This window comes from Chanodichthys erythropterus, chromosome 22, assembly GCF_024489055.1.
Source record: "Chanodichthys erythropterus isolate Z2021 chromosome 22, ASM2448905v1, whole genome shotgun sequence".
NCBI lineage: Eukaryota > Metazoa > Chordata > Actinopteri > Cypriniformes > Xenocyprididae > Chanodichthys > Chanodichthys erythropterus.
Window position 1 is genome coordinate 2,062,128 of NC_090242.1, and position 15,676 is coordinate 2,077,803.

The following is a 15,676-nucleotide window of genomic DNA, read 5'->3' on the forward strand; positions in this document are numbered from 1 at the left end:
TGTGCTCTAAAACATTGACAAAATTCACATTTAGAAGATGTAAGCATTCAAAACTTACAGTCTCGCACTTCCACCAATATGGATCAACGATTTTGATGACATCACCCTGCACTTCAGCTTCTCATCAGATTTTCTGTCCAATCAAATGCTCTCTAGAATCTAAAGCATCCTGCCCCCTACATTATAAATAAATGCTGAAGCTGCAGCTGAAATCGGTCACTTGTTTACATATTTACTATTTTCTACATGGTGAAATGCACTATATAAAGGAGAGGGAATGATTCAAACAGTGTAAATATGCTTTCCATAGGGGTGAATGAAGTTTTGTTTCACGTTAGTGTCACGCGAACCGCCACAGCACACACACTGTCTGCTCCAGTCCAGAGATACGAGAGCACAGAGCGGATCGCATGTTGTTGCAAACCAGAAAACCTATCAGACCCATTTGAATTCTGCACAGAATGCTATATTTTAAAGAGATATGGATATCCATTAGGAGGAGCATTTTTACCAAGCGCAAGGCTCTGGCCAAGCTGTGATATAAATGAAACGTTATTGGCCAATTTAAAAAAGGGGAAGAGCTGTTCGATATGTCCCGCCCTGTCTTCCTGTTTCAGTGGAAATTGTCAACACATTGAATAATGCTGTGTGTTTCAAGGCACTTCAGTGGGCCTTTAAGGATTTTTTTTTTTAAACAAATGGACAAATAATTATGCATTATATATTTACTTCTCACACATTTGAGGAGAATGTTACTTATCACCACAATACTTTTTTGTATCACAATACACTGATGATACTCATACCATGAAACTGAAAGTTTATCACATTTCAATTCAAAGGTATTATCATACCACAATTTTAGAAAATGATATTTTTGTAAGGAGTAATAAATGTAAATATTCTGTATTGTGTTAGCAGTGAAAACAGTTTACAAGAACATACTAACGGAAGAAGGCCTCACCTCTCGGTCCATTGAGGTACTGAGCAGAAGTTCTCTGTCCCCTGAGCAAAACGAGCTCATGTTGAAGACGATACGGCTGTGATTCTGTCCTTCTGGGGAACTGCCCAACAGACTCCACTTCTGCTTGCCTGACTTCATGAGATCCCACATTACCATCTCACCGCTGCATGCCAACATTCACAGTGAGTCGACTCATGTTTGTTTACTACAAAACATCCTCCAACACACAATGGGCCTCAATCATGAAACACGAGTAGAACGAATTGGAGTGTAAATCGTTTGTAAATTTTCAAATTCATGAAAATGTTCGAAATGTTTTCAAAATGTTAGTTGATACGAAAGAAATTTAGACCTGCTCCCTACCACATGTAAATGGTGCGTAAAACATTTGAACATTCTTTTAGGCAAGCTCATTACACTAAATTCTGACCATCCTACTTGTATAACGACTGAACAATAATGGAAAAGTTAATCTAATAACACGTTACTGCCATGGATATTCCACATCACAGCAACCAAAGCGTCTAAGTTGGAAATAGACTGAGCCTCCAAAGCGCACTCAAGAACCACCAGCTGGCCGTTTTCAGAGGAGCACCAGACATTTTTTTCAGCTGGCTAAATACGCTTTGGCAGATGCACGTTAATTGAATATTTATCGTTAGGCATTAATCTCTTTGCATTTATGCAATATAATGGAGCCAAACCTGATAAGGCAGCCCAGAAGATTCCACAGCATTCCTGGATAAGTAATTTACGTAGTTGTAATTCATAGGCAGTGATTAAGCTAAATATGAATGAGTGTGCACATTCATAAACAGCCTATTTACGAATGATTAGAATTACATTCACGCGTATCGCTATCAAATCTGATGTTTACGAAGCGGAGGACAGTTTTCAGGAAGGTCCATTTTACATGCAAATTACTCAGAATTTACTCATATATTTACAAAAGTTTCATGAATGAGGCACAACAACCGTTAGGAACAAATCTACATAACCATACCCGAAACAGCTGGACACAATCTGTGAAGGTCTCCTTTTAGGCCAGTGGACTGTCAGCCAAAGTCTTTCCTTCAACGCTGGATCAACTCCCACTCCTCTTCTTTTCAGGAAGGGAAGTTTCAGGGTCATTACACCTGAAAGGAGACACACGGTGATCTAAATGACACTGCACTTGAAAGCTACTATAAACCAGTTTTGTCTGTGCAATCTTTGGGTAATGAATTTCTCTTTGTCACCTTTGCCCCTGGCTGTGCTCCATATCCGCATGGTCTGATCTCGACTACCCGATGCCAGGTAACACCCCACTTCTGCTCCCTCTGTCGCCCCATTGCCTCCATCTATGGAAAGAGTCAAGAACATGTCACTTATTTTGTCCAATCTATTTTTATCCAAAACTTTTTTGACAGCCGAACTCCTTAGACATAAAATATTTAATTAAGGTACCCCCTGAGTTTTTTTGAATTTTTAAAATTCATTGACACATTCGCATGTTCACAGTTCTTTGATGTCAGGTAATGGTCACATGGTTCACACTTGGGTTCACTCTCTCAAGGAACCAACTGACACTAGTTACAACAGATATATGCATGTCTTAAAGGATAAGTCCACTTTTAAATAAAAAATTCCTGATAATTTACTCGCCCCCTTGCACATGCTTCCGCTTTCCGTATTCTTCAAAAAGCTTACGCTGTATGTCCTACGCCTTCCCTATTCAACTTACAGAACGAACACGGTGCCAGTTTCGTTTTCTTCCGTAAGTAGAATAGGGAAGGCGTAGGACATACAGCGTAAGCTTTTTGAAGAATACAGAAAGCGGAAGCACGTGCAAGGTGATAATTTGTGTTTATAAAGCATATACAGTTTTCGAAAATGACCAATCGTTTCACTAGATAAGACCCTTATTTCTCGTCTGGTATCGTTTAAATCCCTTTGAAACTGCACTGAAACTGTAATTTTGACCTTCAACCGTCTGGAGGCCACTGAAGTCCACTATAAGGATAATAATCCTGGAATGTTTTCATCAAAAACCTTAATTTCTATTTGACTGATGAAAGAAATACATGAACATCTTGGATGAAATGGGGGTGAGTAAATTATCAGGAAAATTTTATTTAAAGTGGACTAATCCTTTAAATTCTTTATTTTTAAATGTAAAAAGTTCAAGGGTTTGAGCATCAAATTCTCAAGCTTTTATTGGAAACATTAACAAAAATGTTGGAAATGTAAATACATAGTAAATTAAGTGAACCTAGCGCACATTTTGTTCCCAAATGCACAGCACAAAGTAGAGATGGAGTTTTTGAGAAGCAGCATTTACTGTGAACAGAGTCGCTCTGAAAACACACCATTATAAGCTGCTTGCATGTAAAAGAACGAGGTTACAGTGTTACTGTAGTATCACTGAGATGCTATTATAGTTTTCAATTATTATTTTGAAACCGTTTTTATTTTTATATTTTCTGCTTTCATGTTTCAGGAATTTTGTATACATGTTGAACCCGTTGAAGTCCAATATATGGAGAAAAATCATGGAATGTTTTCCTCAAAACTTTCTTTTCCTTTTCCTTTCTTTTTGACTGAAAAAAGAAAGATATAAACATCTTGGATGGCATGGGGGTGAGTAAATTATGCATGTAAATGATACCAGCGCCGCACTTAGCATGAAACACAAAGCGTTTCCAATACACCCGATGGGCAAAAATACACACAAAACAAAGGGTTTCAAATAACTTGCATTTGGGAATGCATAAACAAACAGGACATGCAAAGACTGAGTTTGTGTGGAACAGCATTTACTGTGAACTGAGCAACTCTGACACCAGGTTCACACATACTCCAGTTGCAGTGCGTATGAGGTGCAGAAGCAGCACGTTTGCAGTGCGCAACTTATCTGCAACTGTACACTACAAACATAATAAATGTATTCATTACTTTTATTTCAAATCCAAAAGTTGCTACTGAAAATGTTTGTCAACATTGTGATTCTCTTTGTACACAATATATAAATCTACACAGAAGTAACGAATTGAATAATACGTCGTTTAAATTGAATGTGTTTGAACATGAATACATCTATGAAAGATTCTATACTAAGTTGCTCAAGCAAGTTGGCAAAACATTTCAACATATGTTAAAATCACAAACATTTTAAATCAAAACTCTACAACTCTAATGCCTTTTCTTTTGCATTTAAATCTTTATACAAGAGAAACCTGTGGGTCATAAAGAACTTAATGTTTTTCCACTTTCACAAAGAGACGAGTGCGACCCATTATGTCGCCTTGTTTATCTAAATGTGAGGGGTAGTTTTCCTTAATTTACCCTGGGCAAAAAAAATATGTTGACTGTGAAACACAGTAGAGTTTAATTATATGCATTTATGTTTTGTGTCAATCGATGTTTATTTTCAGCACATGCAAAAACTTTAATAAAACTTTGATATGCTTAATAATATTTAAAAAACTTTTGCCTGCCAAAAGTCAAGTGGTGCAACTAACATGCAGAAAAGAAAAAAAAAAAAAAACAGGAAATGACAGAGAGGGCCCCTGCAGACCCTCATGACTGTGTGTCAAGGTCTATAACCCTCTTAAAATATCAGATATGTAGCCTTTTATGACAAGGCGAGGTTAGTTCAGGTTGTGAAATGTCATGTGGTGCGATTCCCCAAAAACGTAATGGTACTAAGTTTAAGTTGCAACATCTAGCTACTGGGGTGCCTCAGGGCTCAGTGATTAGACCACTTCTCTTCTCCATCTACATATCACTAGGAATTCTCATTTAGAAACATGTTTTTTCCTATCACTGCTATGCTGATTATACACAACTCTACCTCTCATTCCAGTAGCTTCTCACATCTCAGTCTGCCTGACAGTCATTTCCACTACCGTCAACTCAACCTTGCAAAGACAGAACTGCTTGTGGTCTCAGCCAACCCAACCCTTTATCACAACTTCTCCATTCAGCTAGGTTCATCAACAGTACTTTCGAACCTTGGAGTTGTGATCGATGATCAGTTAAACTGCCTGGTCCTGCAGTTTTGCCTTATACAACATTATGAAGATCAGTGCCCGGTTGCATAAAGCACCTTAAGTGTAATTTTCCCTTAAGATCGCCCTTATGTTTCCCTTAAACTTAAGGGTGTTGCAGAAAATAACCGTTAAGTGTTACTTAAGGGTTTCTTTAGGCGAAACGTCATAAACCCTTAAGAATTTCCCTTAAGTATATATTTTTCACTTAAGTAATGCGTAAGTGTTGCATAAAGCCCCTTAACCTTCATTTCCCTAAGTATATCGTAAGGTTCGTAAAACTTCACCTTAAGTGTTACACAGAGTGAGCAGGTTCAATCCAAGTCGTATAACGTGCCACGATCGGCCGCTTTATATGATAGACAAATTGTACTTTAGCGGTTTATTCACATAAACATTGATGAAATATAACATCTTATAACATATCTTATATGGTAAACGGAAGCGCAAACGTGCGTGCATCACACGCAAAAACAACCCTCATTGGTTCTTGCGCGCACATTTGAGCTTCCGACACAGCCGTAATCATATGGATGTCTTTCAATAAATGGACATAAATGATGAGAGAATATTAAAAATATCTTTATTTGTTGTCCAAAGATGAATGAAAGTCTTATGGGTTTGGAACGACATGAGGGCGTCAGGGTGAGTGAATGACGGCAGAAATCTCAATTTTGAGTAAACAATCAATTTGAGTTTCTCGTCTCTTTCATATTTGGTTTTCTTTTTTGTTTTCCTTATCCATATTATGTTGTTTTCTGTGAAAACTTACCACGATACGTATTAACAAATAACGTGTCCATGGCAACAGTAGAATTTTTTAACGGCAAAACCTGGGATGCTGTCGTTAAACACTTAACGGTTTCCCTTACCTAAGAGAACAGTTTAAGAGATTATATGCAACACCCTTAAGTCATTCCCTTAGTTAAGGGGAAATCACGCCTTAAGTGTCATACTTAAGGGAAAAACTTAAGGTGCTTTATGCAACCGGGCACAGGCCCTTCCTATCTAAGCATGCTACAAAAGTCCAAGCTCTTGTTCTATCCAGTCTGGACTATTGTAAAGCTCTCTTGGCAGGACTTCCAGCATGCACTGTCAAATCTCCGCACATGATACAGAATGCAGCAAGTGTGGTCTTTAATGAACCGAAGAGAGCACATCACACTTCTCTTCATCAACTTGAATTGGTTCTCAATTGCCACTCACATCAAATTCAAGGCACTCATGTTTGCCTACAGAACAAACACTGGCTTTGCACCCCTGTACCTCACTACTTTATGTGTCCTCCAGAAGTTTGCATTCTGCAAGTAAACGGTGCCTTGTGGAACCATCCCAAAGAGGCACCAAATCACTTTCACTGACATTTACCTGGACTGTCCACTGCTGTTGGAATGACCTGCCTAAATCAACCCGAGCAGCTGAATTTAGGGTTTTAAAGAAATTTAAAGCTTTTAAAGAAATGGCTGAAGACCGCATATTTTTCATCAACACTTGACCCATTGATACTAACACTTACTATTCTATATTATATTATATATATTATATATTCTATATTATATTATATATATATATATAAAAAGAAAGAAAGAGAAACCTTGCTACGTGTACTGTGCTAGACTAACTGGGACTAGTCACAGCATTTGCATATTACTGCCTTATTGTTGGTTTGATTGCTTCTATTTCTCCCCTCATTTCTAAGTCACTTTAGATAAAAGCATCTGCCAAATGATTAAATGTAATAACTGACTGAGGCAAAAAATGGATCTTCAAGTTGCTTACCTGTGTTGTCTTCTGATCGTCCGTATAGAGGCTCTTCTCTGGGTTGAGGGCACCATGCCAACGCGTGAATCTCATCATCATGCCCCCTCAGCCGATGGATCACCTCCCCTTTCTTACTGATGTCTATTACTACTATCATTCCATCCTTATACCTTTAAGAGGAGGCATATACAATGAACAAGCATCGCTAGTGAATTAGGATCTTTCTAGGATGAAAGCAATGAACACACAATAAATAATAATATAATGAGCCTCTACCCCACTGCGATGTAGTTTTCCTCATGTGGAGAGCAGGATAAGCAGAAGATTGTTCGGGGTTCAGGGAAGAAGCTTTGGGTGTCATTACTGCTGAGCCAATAGCACACCACAATGCCTTTCTCATCTCCTGTGACCAACAGAAGTTTCTGCACCGGAGACCAGTGGACTGCAGAGATGGTGTTCTGTTCAAACACAAACAGAGTCACCACCATTTACATATGTCGATCAAGTTTCTGCCGAACAAACTTAAAGGTGCCCTAGAACCAGTTTTTACAAAATGTAATATAATTCTTAGGTGTCCCCTGAATGTGTCTGTGAAGTTTCAGCTCAAAATACCCCATAGATTTTTTTATTAATATTTTTTTTAACTGCCTATTTTGGGGCATCATTAACTATGCACCGATTAGACCTTTACAAGATGTTCGTCATGCATACTGCATGCATGCGTCGGATCATGTGAGTGTAGTATTTATTTGGATGTTTACATTTGATTCTGAATGAGTTTGATAGTGCTCCGTGGCTAAAGCTAACATTACACACTGTTGGAGAGATTTATAAAGAATGAAGTTGTGTTTATGAATTATACAGACTGCAAGTGTTTAAAAATGAAAATAGTGACGGCTCTCTTGTCTCCGTGAATACAGTAAGAAACGATGGTAACTTTCACCACATTTAACAGTACATTAGCAACATGCTAACGAAACATTTATAAAGACAATTCACAAATATCACTAAAAATATCATGTAATCATGTCCGTTATTATCGCTCCATCTGCCATTTTTCGCCATTGTTCTTGCTTGCTTGTCACCAGTGTGAAATTTTCTGACAGATGAGGTTGTCAAAAGTACTTGTGATACTCTTAAAATGGGTAGAAAATTAGAAACTAATTATGTTTTGCATTGTTTGCACATCATTTTTCAGCAAAAGTAGTTATGATTTTATGGTTGTCATGGAGTTACATAATAGTAGAGTTGAGGTACTTGGACTCAGACTGCAATTATGAATGAACTTGGATGCACTTGGGTGGACTTGACACAGACTCAGACATTTTAGACTTTTTTTTCCAATTGCAGTTGAATCCACATCATGTTTAACATGAAAGGAATAAAAAAAAAAAGGAAAAAAAAAAACAACATGACAAGACATTAATAAAAGTCTCACACTCAAAATCAATTGGTCTTGGACCAAACATAGATGTAAAATTTCCAGCAACTTCCAGTACTATAAGCCTACTGCAAATAAAAAATATAAAATCTTAAAGGGATAGTTCACCCAAAAAATGAGAACTCGGTCATCATTTACTCACCCTCAAGTAGTTCCAAACCTGTATGAATTTCTTTGTTCTGATGAACACAAAGGAAGATATTTGGAAGAATGTCAGTAAACAAACAGATGTCGCATATAGGAAAAATAAATACTATGGTAGTCAATGAGGGGCGAGATGTGTTCGGTTACTGACGTTTTTCCAAATATCTTCCTTTGTTTTCAGCAGAACAAAGAAATTCATACAGGTTTGGAACTACTTGAGACTGAGTAAATGAGGACAGAATTTTCATTTTTGGGTGAACTGTCCCTTTAAAAACTAAAAAAAAACTAAAAAAATAATAATAATACAAAATAACATGTAGTTAGTTATTCGCGGAGGCAGTGTAAATGTTGGCAGGACAATTACAAATCGTATTGTTGAGTCCTGAAGTTATACTTTTGCCAATATCTATGGTAAAAGTTCAAATGTGCAGACAGAAAGCTGCTGTCTAGTACAATCTAGAACAACTTCTGAGCCAGTCACAACTCTATAAAGCATGGCAGGGAAAATATCCACTCACTTGGTGGACATTGTGCTCTTTCAGTAGAGTTTTCTGCTCAGAATCCCAGATTTTGACTGTCTTGTCGTCTGAAGTGCTGGCACAAATGTGCTCTTGACCATCATGGGAGCAAAATGCAAAACCAGAAACTCTTTCAGTGTGTCCACTGAGTTCACCTGTAGAAATAAGGTCTGGTCAGATCAGATCTATGTGATTTTGCAAAAGCAAAGCATTAAATGAAAGCACCCTGGGCTCTTACCTGTGACTGCTGGAGATGCTGCGGTCACATTTAACAGATAGATTGTATTCTTTGCTCCAAAACCCAGTACTCCCTTTCCATTTATGTCACTGCAGCGTGAACAGTACCAGTTTGGAGAGGCTGGCAGATGTCTTTGGTGCATTATAAAGAGCAAATGATCGCTGCATTAAGATTAAAGAATAAATAAACGGATGGTGACAGGCAGTGAATTCACTTCTCACATGTACTCATGCTGCCGAAAACACACCAGCTGCCGAATAACGACAGCGTGTGTTGTAAAAATTATACGGAACGCGAGAAGGGACCGCAGAAACAGTCAAATCTTTTTTTTAAGATCAACATATTCAATAATTATTTTGGTAGGAAAACATATTAGTGAGCCTTATTTATAATTACAATATATTAGTCGGAAACAATCCAACAATTAATAATAAAAAGCATAATTTTAAACTCATTTGCAGTGGCATTTGCCGCAAAGTGCAGCGTCGTAAAATATTCAACCGATTCTAATTTCCGAGAATCGGTTCTTTTGGACAATTCGTTCTAAAGAACCGGTTCTTCTATTTAATTGGGAATATATTGAAATTTAATATGAGACTGTTCCGTTGTTGCAACCGATTCGGCTCATAAAACGCAACGTCCTTAACAACCTACATATTTGTATTGACATCGAAAAATACTACAATTCACTTACATATTTTTTGACTGACCGGCGTGTGTTCAACCGACTCATCAAAAAGATCTGAATCAAAAGAACGATTCCCTCACGAATCGGACATCTCTAATAATCAATATGGCGGCCTCCGCATTGACATGGGCTGGTGAGTCAAATCAAATATAATTTCTTTGTATTTATATTTATTCAGGCATTTCAGTTGCTTTTGATTTAACCTGGAATCGTATGAACATTATCGACAGGTTTAGCCTCCATTGGTCGTGCTTGTGGACATATTCGCTCTAGGTAAGAAAATCCCATGCAGTTGCTGTGCAAAGGGAAGGACAAAGATTGCGTCTATCTGGTTAAAAAGTATTTCTTGGCATCAAATAGGTTGCTAGGTTTTGAGACACAGCCTGTGTATTCTCTAATGATTTTCAATATGTCTGTCTTGCTCTTTTCATCAGGTTGCTTGGATCTTCATCCACGTTATCTCAGGTGTCATGTCTTCACACAAGCCCAGAATTAAACAGCAAACACTGGGAAAGGAGAAATCTGATTGTATATCCACCACAACAGAAAGATGAACCTCGCAGACCAGCTGTTAGTAATTCATATTTAATTCACTTTTACACTATGTAAATGAAGTTCATTAAATTATGCTGGATTTGACTTGTGTTTTTGTTTGTGCCTGATAGGAGATCCATCACTGCAGACGTCAAATTAAATACAGCAAAGACAAGATGTGGTACTTAGCTAAATTGGTGAGTGATATATGTTGGAAAAATGGCATATGGAGTACATAGATGCAAACTCCTCACCTTTAGGTGAGAACTCACCTTTTTGAGATCAAAATAGGTCACCTGTGGGATTTGCATAGATCCAATGAGAAAGTGTTTTATGGGGGGTAGGGGGGGTCTTACAAGGGTATCCTGCATAGCATTTCGTTATTTATAACATGAGATTTTAACCAAATGTTGATTTTTGGTCAAATTTTGCAACAATGTTAATTTTTTGCAAGCTAAATTACAGTTTTGAACATTTAAGGGATTTTTACATTTATTTTTACTACCCTGTAAGTAACTACAAAATGAGCATGTAAAGCAAATTACGTGCGCAGCATGCCCCCGCCCCGCGCAATGTTCTCACCTTTTTTTCCTCACCTGTTTGCATCCCTGGGAGTAATGATGACGATATAAAGTTGGTTGCATTATTTTAGTGATGAATGTGTTTTTACAGATCAGAGGTATGACCATTGACCAGGCACTTACTCAGCTCGAGTTCAATGACAAGAAAGGAGCTAAAATAGTCAAAGAGGTAAAAAATACAATTATATGAATTGAACATATCTTTTTAATTGCTCAAATAATATTGATTAAAAGATGTTTGCTCTGAAAAAAATGTGATCATACAATGTCAACAATCATATAATGTCATACAAAATCTGTTTTGGAAGTTAAAAGGTTAAATTGCTTGTGTTAAAGGTTCTTTTGGAAGCTCAGGACATGGCGGTCAAGAATCACAATGTGGAATTCAAATCAAATCTATATATTGGTAAGTCACAAACATGACAAACATTAACATCAAAGTTATTAGTACATGTTTAATTTTTCATTTTTTTTTTGTCTTTATTGTGCATCCTTTTTTATTTTTTATTTTCTTATACATTTTTTAGCTATAAAAATATAATTAAAAGTACAAGATTATAAAAAAAATCTGTAAACCTTTCCCTGCTTTCATTAGCATCTGTCATTCATCAGCAACCTATCCACAGAACTGAAACTTTTCATTAAACTAAAAAAATAATTCAGTTTGCAAAAAAGGTGCTTTGACATTCTTGCAAAATAAAAAAAAAAGTTTGCAAGCTAAACAGTTTTAAACTCAAAAAAGGTTTTGAGCAAAAATGTTTTGAACTTTTGAGGAAAAAATAAATCTAAGGCCCTGCTTCCATCTGGTATTAAGATTCGTTTTGGTCCACTTTTCAACCACTTCCAGAGGTAGTCGAAAAAGCATTTGACCAGATTGCTTTCGTAGTGTAAACGCTCATGTGGTTGAATGTGTTTGACCAACCACTAAAGACCATCTATTCTCCTCCTACTAACTGACGTAATGCATAAACATTATGGAATGTGCGCTAGTCAGATGGGATTTAAACTTTGTCAGCTGAAGACCCAAGTTTGGTTTGAAGATGAAAAACATGCCAAGCACAATGTTCTCTTATTGGTAAAAAGTTATTTTATTAATTATTAGGCTTAAATTAAAATATTCTCACAGTGAGACTTGGTAACCACAGGTAAAATCATACATGGCTACTCTCTACCACTGTCAAATGATATTATATTATGATATGTTATATAGGCCTATAAAAAAAATGCCTAAACACAGGTACAAACTACACCTTTACAAAGACATGAATTATATATTCCCCTACCCACCTAATATATCTCAATATAAATGGCTATAACATTGTTTTTAATATAAATATTCCACATTTCCACAAACCATAGTAATTTACTACTGTTCATTCATGGTAATTGTTTGTAAGGGTGGTGATATTGGGATTTAAAAGTCTTATCTTCATTCATGGCACGTTTCTCCTGTTTTCCTCATCAGTCTTGTTGGGAATGTTGAGGCTGTTTCATCCGATTTAAAGCTAGGTTAAAGGTCCCCTTTTTCAGTGTTTTTTGAAGCTTTGATTGTGTTTATAGTGTGCAATATAACGCGTGTTCATGTTTCGCGTGAAAAAAAACACAGTATTTTTCACATAATTTACTTATCTGTATACCGCTGTTCCCACTGTCATAAAAAAGGGCTGATGACTTCCTTGTTCTATGGAGTCCCTCCTTCAGAAATACGTAACGAGTTCTGATTGTGCCAGCGGTTCCTGTGTTGTGATTCGACAGCTCTGAGCGCACCGTGCCCGGAAAAGTCACGCCTCTTACCATAATGTGCAGATGCATGCGCTCAGTGTTATTGTAAACATGTCTTTAATTCTACCCTATCAATTTGAGCCGGAATCAGACCCGGTGATTGGACTGCGGGATGAAAATAACAGCGTTTCGACGACATGGCGACAAACACACTCTACAAATGCAACTCTTGTGTATTCCTGTGGGCGGATGTTAGTCAAAAAACTGTTTTAGTGACGTCATTAAAGAAGGAAGTAGAGGGATGTAGTCCAAACGAGCCCGATCACACGAAAATGCGTATCAATAGTACGAGTTTGCAATCTCCGTACATTTTTAGTGATATTGGCGAATATATACGCCAAAATGAGTTTTGGCGTGCTTATGGTACGCAGTTTTTCGCGTGCATATGATACGCACTTTTATACGTATTATACGTACGAAACCCCCACCCCCATCCTACCCAAGAGTGTATCATATACACGCCATAAAGTGCGTATCATATGCACGCGAAAAAAACGCGTACCATAAGCACGCCAAAACTCATTTTGGCGTATATATTCTACGAGATTACAAACTCGTACTATTGATACGCATTTTCGTGTGATCGTGTTGTCCAAACTGGCCGTTCGATGTAGGCGACTTCTGTTAAATAAAATATCTCGCTTGGCATTGAACTTTGAGCTTTAAAATTTGACAGATTTTATTTATACTCTAACAACAACATTACACACTAACTAAAGTTTGAAACATGGGATCACGAAGAACGGGACCTTTAATCATCGAGTGATTTGTAGTTTGTAAACAAGAGGTGTCGAATTGAAACGCTTTCTCTCTAGATGTCACAGCGCTGTTTAATAATGGTGAACAGGAATAACGTGGCTCCTTTAAGCTTTCGTTCCGTTATCCATTCAAAGTAAACTAGTGAAACACATGAAAACCATGCTATTTGTTCTGTATTTGTTGTTACTAACCGAGAAACAACTTGTTATGTAAAGCGCGTTTGGCCAATTCACGGAAAAGAAAGAATCGATACAAAAGAATGATTATTTCACGAATGATAGGTATCGCTGGTTCAGTCAACATAAATACGGAACACACATAATAACTGCTGAAATATTCACACAGAAAACGTTTCTCAGGTCAGTTGGAGGAGCGTGCATGGTACAAACAGTGTGTATATTAGCATACAGCTGCAGGCGCGACTGCGGCCACGTATATAACCAAATTTAGCTGCACTGCCAGGAAAAGAGGAGGAGGTAGGTTGGGGTGCTGCAGGCCGGATGAAGATGATTGGTGGCTGGATTTGGCCTGTGGGCCACCAGTTGACAAGCCCTGCTGTACGATGATGACACCTATTGAATCGTAGGCTACGATGTAAGTTAGTATAGAATAAAACAGCATGTCAACAGCATGCACTAGTAGTAAACAGAGCGAGATTAATCGTACTTTGGCAATTGTGGTTTTTATGTGTGATGAAAAAAGAGGAGGAAGTGAAAGAGGTTTTACTGCCTTATCCGTTGATCAATAAACCATTTCTTGTTGCATTTTTACTGGCTAGTCAGTGGACGTAGGTCATGGCAGCAAACACAGTTTGAGATGATCATGTTAAATTTCTGACACTGAAAGAAAATTATCACAGGCTATCTTTGGTCACAAGACTGTGACAATTGCCATCTTTGAATCTCTCTCACTGTACGGCGTAGGACCACCGTTTAGGAGCCACGACCACAGAAATCACCACGATTGGTCCTCTTTTGTCTAAGACAGCCCAAAATCTTACAGTGTGTAAGATGCGTAAATTCTATAGAAGTAATGTCCATTATTAGTTCATGTTAACTAGTATAATTAATTAGTGTTAAGAAATTAAACCTTATTGCAAAGTTACCAAAGTTTTGTTGGATTAAGACACAAAATAACATTTATTTTATGAAAAGGCATTAATTATTATTTTAGTTTAATTACAATATTTTATGTATGTTTTCTTCTGTCTTTTGTATTATATTTTGGGTAATGTATTATTCATGTATTATATAATCATGGCTGTTGGTGTTAAAAGTAAACCAGTCATTCTAACAGTTGAATTATATTTTTCGGTCTGACTTCTACAGCTGAATCGTTCTCTGGCAAGGGAAAATACCTGAAGCGCATTCGTTATCATGGACGTGGCATGTTCGGCATCATGGACAAAGTGCACTGCCACTACTTTGTAAAGCTTGTTGAGGGTGTGCCGCCCAAAGTCGAGCAGAAGACAGGATTTGACCAGGCCAAAGAGTATGTGGAGCAACTGAGGAACCGAACAATTATTCACTCACTGTAGTGTAAAATTACCCTTGATTTTTTTGTTTTTTGTTTTTTTTTTGTGCTCATGTAAATAATAATTAAAGAAGAAATCATGCTAAGCACAGTTTTTGTTTAATCTTGTGGTTCAATGTGTATACGTGAGTATACGTGTGTATTTTATTTATATATATATATATATATATATATATATATATATATGTACAATATGTATGTGTAATATATATATATAAAATACACTGTGTTCCAAATTATTATGCAAGTGACATATCCGTAAGATTTCAGTACAATAAACATTCAGATTTTAGTTTTTCTAAGAAAATGTTTGTTCATTTATTTATCCATGTCTTTTTAGATAACTGGTATCAATCTCACACAAAATAATTTGCCAGGTCTACTTAGGTAAATGGAAACCCTATTTAGAGGTTGTTCCACATTATTAAGCAAGTCACAGTTCTCATGAAATATGAGGAGGAAGAAAGATCTTTCTGAAGATGAAAAGCACGAAATGGTGCAATGTTGTGCAAAAGGCATGAAAACAACTAATACTGTGTGAAAACTGAATGGAGATTATCGAATTATCATAAGATTCATGAGTGATTTAGAGCAGAGCAGAACTCGGTCAGATAAAGGCTTATTAATGAAAGTTCCTGTCAAAAAAATTAATTGCATTAAAAGGGCAGCTATAAAAAACAACCTCTAAGTAGGGTTTCCATTTAC

At 37.0% G+C, this 15,676-nt stretch overlaps 2 protein-coding genes across 4 annotated transcripts in view; one reads left to right on the forward strand and one right to left on the reverse strand.

Annotated features, from left to right (window-relative positions):
* gemin5 (gem (nuclear organelle) associated protein 5) overlaps window positions 1–9,333 on the reverse strand; it is a 36,509-nt gene extending 27,176 nt beyond the window's left edge. The window contains exons 1-7 of the mRNA XM_067375241.1: window positions 9,095–9,333; window positions 8,857–9,011; window positions 7,030–7,211; window positions 6,772–6,923; window positions 2,203–2,304; window positions 1,968–2,100; window positions 965–1,127 (exon numbers count right to left, since the gene is read on the reverse strand). Coding sequence (XP_067231342.1) covers window positions 965–1,127; window positions 1,968–2,100; window positions 2,203–2,304; window positions 6,772–6,923; window positions 7,030–7,211; window positions 8,857–9,011; window positions 9,095–9,236 — 1,029 coding nt within the window. The 5' untranslated portion in view covers window positions 9,237–9,333. The remainder of the gene's footprint in view (window positions 1–964; window positions 1,128–1,967; window positions 2,101–2,202; window positions 2,305–6,771; window positions 6,924–7,029; window positions 7,212–8,856; window positions 9,012–9,094) is intronic.
* A 540-nt stretch (window positions 9,334–9,873) lies between these two features.
* On the forward strand, window positions 9,874–15,233 carry mrpl22 (mitochondrial ribosomal protein L22). Of its 3 annotated transcripts, XM_067376259.1 has the most exons (7): window positions 9,874–9,915; window positions 10,013–10,055; window positions 10,217–10,352; window positions 10,448–10,513; window positions 10,989–11,066; window positions 11,234–11,303; window positions 14,767–15,233. In XM_067376259.1, exons 1-7 carry the CDS (start codon window positions 9,888–9,890, stop codon window positions 14,973–14,975), a joined length of 630 nt encoding a protein of 209 aa, XP_067232360.1. In that variant the 5' UTR covers window positions 9,874–9,887; the 3' UTR covers window positions 14,976–15,233. The 3 variants fall into 3 exon arrangements, with proteins under 3 accessions (XP_067232360.1, XP_067232362.1, XP_067232361.1); XM_067376261.1 differs by lacking the exon at window positions 10,013–10,055 and having other exon boundaries at window positions 9,883–9,915; XM_067376260.1 differs by lacking the exon at window positions 9,874–9,915 and having other exon boundaries at window positions 9,924–10,121.
* Window positions 15,234–15,676: the final 443 nt, after the last annotated feature.

Bases quoted from the DNA above. Each gene is read 5' to 3' on its own strand.
- mrpl22 (XM_067376259.1), top strand. From the start codon at position 9,888: ATGGCGGCCTCCGCATTGACATGGGCTG. The intron at 10,056-10,216 runs GTAAGAAAATCC...TCTTTTCATCAG, and splicing joins TGTGGACATATTCGCTCTAG to GTTGCTTGGATCTTCATCCA. The intron at 10,514-10,988 runs GTGAGTGATATA...GTGTTTTTACAG, and splicing joins TGTGGTACTTAGCTAAATTG to ATCAGAGGTATGACCATTGA.